Source organism: Lotus japonicus, chromosome 1, assembly GCF_012489685.1.
Source record: "Lotus japonicus ecotype B-129 chromosome 1, LjGifu_v1.2".
NCBI classification, from domain to species: Eukaryota; Viridiplantae; Streptophyta; class Magnoliopsida; order Fabales; family Fabaceae; genus Lotus; species Lotus japonicus.
In genome coordinates, this window is record NC_080041.1 from 53,166,473 (window position 1) to 53,175,095 (window position 8,623).

The window sequence follows — 8,623 nt, forward strand, 5'->3', positions numbered from 1 at the left end:
TGCAATTCTGAAATTCTAATCAAATCTACTTGTGAAAACCGTTCCTTCAACTCATTCCAGACATCAATGACATTTTCAATGTAAACTAAATTCTGTGCAATAGAAGATGATGTAACAGAATTCATAATCCAAGTGTGAACTAGATTATTGCACATGTCCCAAGCATAGTAGAGAGGTTGATCCGCATCTGGAACTGGAATGCTTCCATCGACGAACCGAAACTTGTTCTTGGAGCTCAATGCTCTTCGCATCGAACGCATCCATGTCTGGTAATTTGAACTCGTCAGTTTTGGTGTGACAGAAACCGTAGAAGGTCCATCTCCTGGATGAACGAAGTATGGGCTCAAAGGATCAAGTGAAGGATCAAGAACTCCATTGTTGACACCTGAAGATTCAGCGTGTGCGTTGTTTGCCTTCCTCGCCATGAAAAAAAACGAACCAGTAGATTGAACCAGAAATTGACTCAGAGAGAAGTCAATCACGAACTGGAAGAACAGTACCTCAACAGAATTAAGAATTAGGAAGCAAGAAATTGAGAAATTTCACCAATCGATCAACACGAACACAAATCAACACATCACCGATCAGAATCATACGACCACGATCTTCATGCTTTCCATTGAAACCCTAAGCGAGAAAGAATGATGCAGCGGAAGATAGCAGAGCCCCTGTGTAGGAGCTCTGATACCATCAGAAATTTGCAGAGCAAATTGAATTGAAGAAGAAGAATCGTATTGAACAAGATTGAAAGTATATGGATTTTCAATGTACAGTACTTATTTATACTAGCTATAATAGAGTACACCATAACTATTCTGTTACTCTACTACACCCTATTCTATTTCCAAATCAGTTAGCCATAACTGCCTCTTGCTGAGTTGGCTTGCTTAGCTGTCAAATTTGTTATAACAGAATTGCTGAGCTGTCCACAACTTGTATCAACCCTGCTAGGAATCACTTCAGAGTTTGTAACTTGTGTGAGCTTGTTTTCTTCATTGCTTGGTACCATAGAACTTTCCTGATGTTCATTCAATACAAGTTCTCTTAGTTTCTATGTAACTCAATCAGGACGTAGATGTAGATACGGATAGGGGTGAACCGAGTAACCAACCCCGGTGGCTGGATGACTCCTTAACCCTTAGACCGCAAAACTAAGACCAACGAGGCGGTACCTCGATGGCGTTATAGGCTTTTGATAAAAAACGAGAAATGGTCTGGTGTAGTAGGTGGTTGATGGAGGTTAGGAGTAACTGGAGTCTAACTTGGAAAACACATTACATGGGGGGGAGAGTGCAGGGTGTGGGGGACAAGTACCTCCCTGTGGAGAAAAAAGAGAGGAATGTCTATTTTCACAAAGTAATATCTGACCATTTTTTTAATCATGTCAGTTGATTCCTTTAATAATTAAATCATGCAGCTTACAAACTTCAGCGATAATTTTGAACCTATGATACACTAATTATTTCTACTGTCCATTGCGCCTGAAGTCTTACAAACTTTAGCGATAATTTAGAAACTATGATGCACTAATTTTTTTTTACTGTCCATTGCGCCTGAAGTCTTAGAAGTTTGGGTTTAACTAAAAAAATAATATTAGAAATTATAAACACAAGATGATTTGTCATTTAACTATCAAAATTATAACCAAATAAATTGAGATAGTGCATCAACACTTCCTCCAACACTGATAAATGGTCATTGACCAACCTTTACCGCTTAGAGAGTTGACCGGGGGACTCAAGATTAATCACTGACTTTTGACTTTGAGAATTCATGGTTAATCGAGATTATTATTGTTGCACATGATGAGCCCATCCTAACATGTTACTATACAATTCTAACAGCATGTACATACATCCCAGTTGCAACCACTGATATCTCTATCACTTTAACCTTTCAAATTTCAGGAAACTTTTAACTATACAAAGTCTAACTGTTTGCGTGTACCAAGCACAGACGGAGACATCTAAACTCTAAAGCATTGGCTTTAAAAATTCAGGATTTTGGCTCCATTTCAGTAACCTCTTAGCTGAGCTTCACGACTAGTGAGGGGCACATAACGAACGGAGGTCTCAGTCCGGATACTGATAGAACCATCAGAATTCTTATCCACCACCTTTAAATCTTGAAACATGTTTCCAACAGGAATCACCATTCTACCACCAGGCTTCAACTGGTCAATAAGTGGTTGGGGAATTTCTGGTGCTGCTGCTCCAACATGAATGGCATCATAAGGAGCAAACTCTGGCCAACCTTCTCTTCCATCTGTCAACATTAGAATGCTTAAATATTTGAAATTATCTCTCTACTAAAACAAAATTTCAAATGGACTTAATTTAACTGCTCAAGAAAAATTGATATAATCATATCACGCAGCTATAGTAGATCTAGTAATTCAAAATTTCATATAGACGTAATTTAACTGTTGGAAATATTAGTATAATCATATCGTGCAGCTATAGTTGATCCACTAAATTTATACTTAAGAACTATTTGAAAGAGCTTATTTAATCTTAATTTAAAGCATAAGCGCTTATCCAAGTGTTGGGAAAACTTATGTATATGGCCTACCCAGAAGTTGTTTTGACCTTATTTTCTTAAGTTGTTTAGAGCTTATGCGCTTACCTATAACCTATTTTCAGCTTACTTTGAAATTAGCTTATAAATAAGCGCCTATTGCTATGAACACTTAATTAAGCTGTTTACCCAAATGCAGTGGGAAGCCTCATAATCACTTTTGCATAGAAGCTACATTTAGCTTCTAAGGTTACCATACTTTGAATTGTGTGCTCACCAGACAGTATAAATATCAGGCGTAATCATAACAAGATACTTTTGGATCAACTCTACTTTAAGTTAATCACCTCAAACTCAGAGATCACAAATCCTGACAATTAGATTATATTTTCTATGTTTATTTCATGGATTCGATAGAGTTAAAATTAGTCAACTAGATTCAAGTTCAACTGCCATGCTGGGATGAAAAGCTTCAATCTTTCAGATTCATAGAAATTTGACAATTCATACCACCGACATGAACAGAAAGAGATCCATCTTTTAATTGTGCAGCTGCAGCACTTTTCTGAATATTGTCTATGGACAATGAAACCAATTCAGGAATATGCTCCACACCAACAGCACGACCTTGGGGTCCAATCATCAAGGCAAAACACGCAGTCAGATATCCTGTTCCTGCAAAGAGGCCCAAAAACGCAGATATTGTGAACACCAACTTAAGAGAATAATTTGAAAAGGCGAAAAACAAGTGCTGTGAAATATAACATCAATTAAGCCATATATCACATGTTACACCAAATCTCCACCTTGAAATTGGGATTACGCAAATCAATAGGACAAACCAGCTTCTGATTGCCTATCAACAAACTCAGTCGTGGGTTTACAACATAACATCTTCACATTATTTTGCTACGCCTATTTAACTCTCCCAAGGTGGCAGAATTTAGAAGCTACTCTACATCTACATTATAGACAATCTGACTGCCAGGCAAATGCAATAATATCAAGCTTTTCTAAGCATCTGTACCATCACAGCTCGTCATCAATTTCTACCATGTATCTCAATAAATAAATCAGTACCATCAACATAGGACAGTAACTACACCAATTCGCCTACAATATATATTCCTCATCAACAACAAATCAAGTACACGGGAATGGTAATATGGAACACCTAGAAAAACTTCATACTAACTAGCAAGCAACTTATATTTCTTTTGAATATCACTGGAAATGTAATAATCAATTATAAATAGGACAATGAACTAAATATATACCAGAGCCAATGTCGAGAGCATGCATCCCAGGGCGCAAATTCTCCTCCAGCAACTGAAGGCAGGTGGCATGCATGTGTGGTGCAGATATAGTGGCATTGTATCCTATGGCCATGGGGGTATCATCATAGGGTGCCGATCCATCAGGTACAAACAAAGCTCTATCAACAGTTTCCATTACTTCACCCACCTTACTTGATGTGATCACTCCATAACGCTGCAACCTCTCCACCAATGCTTTGTTCTTGCTGATGCCACTCACAGAGCAGAAACGCTACATATTTTGCAACAAAAAAATTTATCTTGCATGAAGTGATTTTTCTATAACAAGAAAATACCAAGAACATGATTAAAGGATAAGAAACCCTAGTAGTAAGTAATACTCCCTCCATTCCAAAATGGTTGTTGTTTCGGCTTTTCATGTTTTTCAAAATGGCTATCTTAGAAATTCAAGACTATTTGTCACTTATTCTTCTCATCAATTCTTAACTATTAGTATTATTTTCTCCCGAAATAACTCAACTTTAAATAAGGGTGTTACAGTCAAATTATATATATGATATAGCAATTTATGAGCTCTCAAACTAAATGCATAACCTTAAGCTAACAACTATTTTGGAATGCAGGGAGTACGATACTGTTTGGTTTAGTTCCTTTCCTCTTTTCTTTCTCCACTTGTTATGAAGACATGTTGAGTAAAAAAAGGGTATAAATTACTCTAAGGAACCTTAAAAGTACTGATGAAAAAAGCATTAATGCAACTAACATTTGCCTATAAAAAAAAAAATTCTGAATACAGATCTTAACAAATTTCTGACTGTTTAAAAAATGAACAGAAGTGAAGGACACGATGAAATTCACAAAAAAAAAAAGAATAATAATAAAGAGTGAGGAAATAGCAAGGATGAGAAGAGAGTGAGAAAGTGAACCTGCATCGTGAGGCAGAGAGCGTTCCCCGTGAGAAAACTAGGGCTTTGAAAGAAGTAGAAATTGGTAATTGAAGAGAGAGAAAGAGGACGGTGCTTTGAGATTGAGAGAGTGCGTGTAGAAGCGAAACAGTAGCGGCAACAACGATAGGCCAACGAAGGGGAAGGGGAAGGGGAAGAAGAGTAATGGGGGTGGTGGTGGTAGTAAACACTCATTTCTCGTTTTTTCTCGCACTTTCCCCTTCACACGCTCTCATGCCACTCGTCATATACCACTTACACGTGTTAACCGATTCTTCCTATGCAGTGCAGGAAACATGAAGCCGTATTATAAATCTCTCCTCGAATAAGTCATCGACTCAGTGGAAGCAGTGGTTCAACCAGGTTCAATCGATTCAATCAAATTGTAGCAAGGAATATTTGAAAGCAAAATTTAGGATATACTGAAAAAACAACAAGCGGTAACTGTAGGTACATAGGGATTGGGTACGATGATAGGTAAACGGTTCAAAGTTCAAAACATTAGGAGAGATTAATTTACTAACATTACTAACAACTAACATTTACATATAAAAAAAACATTGTAGCAAGGAGACGGAGGCTCCATTCTCATTGTCTCCACTTTGTGGTAAATTGGTTAGCAAGGAAATTTTTTATTTTGCACATTAATAACCCAGTTGGTCCATCAGTTTATTCTGGGTTGAATCCAAGTTCGACGGAGACATGTTGAGTTTGACTGGTTTGATTGTACGTCTGATCCAACTTACAATATAACTAATTACATTTTCGATTCACGGTTGGACTGACAGGTCCGGTTTGAGTTTAATAACAATGGTTACAAGTTTGGATTAATAAAACTTATTTTTCTCAACAGGTTTGTTAAAATTGAATTTAAAAGCGTGAATTATGTTTGGTAATTAGTAGAATTTGTACGTTTTCTTGATGCTTTGTTTCAAGAAAATTTGCTAATGAAACATTTGAATCATTTTACCTTGTATAAATGTAATTAAAATAAACCAAATGATGAAGGCTATGTTTCACGTCCGCTTTTCGATTCTTATCTTGTTGTGTGGTAGTTCTCGAGACTCAAGCTTCTTCGCGTTCGCGTCTAGTTTGAAATGCCATTTTTCCTCCCTTAACTAATTGTCAGAGAATTTATTTTAAGAGGATTCAGGTGAACTTAGAGGAAAAAATGTTGTTTTCTACAGACAGCGGCAAATGCTCTTCTCGGAATTCGGATCACTTCTAGTGTTGTGCTAGGTGGTGGAGCTCAGTTGTGGCTTGCTCTGAGAGAGTGGTGGTGCTGGCCTCAAACATAGGGCGAGTACAAAGACACTTGGACATTCAAGCCAGTTAATAAGTAAACACAGAATCAAAGAGTCTAAGAAGAACTCAGAAGTGCTAATAATGAATAACATGTTATGTAAAAGAACGATATAACATGTATTTATAGGTTAAGCATGCATGTTCGGAATCTCTAAAAGTGTGTGAGAAGTCCTTTTAGTGGAGCTTCCGTGCGCACAATTGACTTGGTGCTGTCATGCTTAAGTATATATCTCAGCCCTTTTCCAGGTCGATCTGGCACTTTGCCAATTGTGCTAGGGTGGTCCGTTCCTGGACCAGGCATGCTAATCGATCGCACGGTGTCTACTTAAGAGCATAACCTAGTGAGGTCGCGATGCTGTATGGAACATATCCCAACTCACGTGGTAAATCATGATTCTTTACTAAACAATCGTCTAGACTTTGATTTATTCAAGTTTCCTAGTGACAATCGCCCCTTTAAAGAACAAGATAAATCTTAAGTCGCAGAATCCCCAAAGCTAACAACAAATAGGTGTTAGAGGTTTAAATTGTTCAAAGAAATGTGATTACAATCACCTCTTACACTTCACCAGTGACTATAATCACCTCTCACTGATTTCTCTCCTATTAATAAACAATAAAATAGAACATGAACATTGAGAGAAGGAAGAGAAGCCAAATTCAAAAGCAAGAAACAATATTTCAATAACAATAGGATCCCAAGTTCACAACATAGGAAGGTTACATCGTAAGATCGACTAAGATTTTAGCAACCCATGAGTTTGTGTGAAAACTCGGAAAATAAAAATAAAAGAAAATAGGTAGCAACTGAAACTCGAAAATAAGGATAACAAAAGATTAAATGATAAGTTGAAGACGATCGTTCTTTCACCTTTGATTAGCAACCCATGAGTTGGACAATTGATTCTCCTTTGCAAGTTGTCCTTTCTTTCTTCTGCAGACGATCGTTCTTTCTCCTTGAGACCAACCTGCTCTTCTTTCTGGAAAGTCTTCTGATCTTATACTGACAGCTCTTCTTTCAATCAGGCTTCTGATGTCTGCTGTCTTGTCTTCTTTTCTGCTTTGCTCTGAATCTTCTGTTGAAGAATCCTATCTCTTTGTTGTTGCAGTTTCTTCTGTTGAGACGATCTTCAAATTTCTTCTTAATCTTCGTCGTCATCATTGAGTCAGACGATAGAGTATGCCTTGTTGAGCTTCATCTTTTCCTTGTGTAGACAATCCTTGCAGATATGACTTTTCCTTTTTCCAATGGGATCATCTGATATAATAGATGACTAAATACTTAGACTGTCCTTGTTTGTCCCGTATTCCAATTCATATGAAATCCCAGATGAAGCAAGTCGATCATAAGTACTTTGTTCTTTGGTTGTGCTTGTTGTTAAGTTCAAACGCACCAAATCGTTTTAAAATCTAATTTTGATCAATAACAATTTTTATATATGGAAGCACTTCGCTGAAATCTAAACTTTCAAATTAATTTGAATTTCATGATTTATTCTATTATGAATAAAGGACCTCAACGTCAATCTATCCTAAAGATAAAGATTCAAATTTGCAAGACTGTCTGGCACACATGTGACACAAGCTGAGCCACATTCACCTCTGATCGTTTAATGCCAGCTCATCATTCAGAAAGATTGAAGACAAATGTCAAAGCACCAACGATAAAGTCAGAATGTAACCAGCTGCTAAGGATTCAAATGAGATCACGTGAAGATTTTCTCTCTCCTTGAGGCACGCTGACCAACGAGGAAAACTACAACATGTCTACATCAAATTTCTCTATTGTCTCACTTCTGAAAAGTAGCCAAAGGCTATTGCCACCTACTAGCTGACAAGCCTCACCTTTTCGGCAAAAGGACACACTTAAACAGTAGCATGCATTTAATGCATCTACCAACTAGAGCCATTTGAATCAGTGGATGGATCTATCTCACTACAGCCAAAACAACGGTTAGATTTGTCTCACAACGGCTACAACAAATGCAAGCAAGTATTTAAGGCAACTATAAAGAAAGAAGATGAAGAAGAGTTAAGACCGGAAGAACAAGAATCCTAAGCATTCATTCCTTTATTCTTCTAAGCATTCAAAGCTCTTCAAGTTCACAACAGAAATTCTTTTAGTGTAAAATATTTGAACACCAAATCTGCAAGAAAAGAGAGAGAACCTAGAACCTTAAACAGTCAAATCTCTTCATTTATTTCTCTCTAAGAATGAGAACTCTAGAGTGATCCAAAGTCATATCTGAACTAAAACACTCAGAGTTCCAAACGATCTCGTAAAGATTGTAGGAGAAGTCCTGGAGAATACTTGTATTGCTGAAGTCCTTGATACTTGCTAGTGAAAATCTTGGTGGTGGCCAAGTACTTGACGTAGCCCATCGTTTAAGGGTGAACTAGTATAAATTTGTGTGTGCTGATCGTCTGATAACTCTACTTACATTTCCGGTGCACTAAACGTTTGCGAAAAGTTTTCAAAAACATATATTCTTTTTGAAAAACTAAGTTTTAAAAGAACACAATTCAAACCCCCCTCCCCTTTCTTGTGTTATTTACTTACATCACAATTGGTATCAGAGC

The 8,623-nt window shown here is 37.2% G+C and overlaps 1 protein-coding gene across 1 annotated transcript; it reads right to left on the reverse strand.

Annotated features, from left to right (window-relative positions):
* Positions 1-1,743: 1,743 nt before the first annotated feature.
* LOC130726232 (protein-L-isoaspartate O-methyltransferase 1-like) lies at positions 1,744-5,077 on the reverse strand. The gene is made up of 4 exons (XM_057577498.1): positions 4,721-5,077; positions 3,795-4,065; positions 3,028-3,192; positions 1,744-2,265 (listed from the first exon to the last, which is right to left on the reverse strand). The coding sequence occupies exons 1-4, from the start codon at positions 4,931-4,933 to the stop codon at positions 2,015-2,017; spliced, it is 900 nt and encodes a 299-aa protein (XP_057433481.1). The 5' UTR covers positions 4,934-5,077; the 3' UTR covers positions 1,744-2,014.
* Between the last annotated feature and the right edge of the window lie 3,546 nt (positions 5,078-8,623).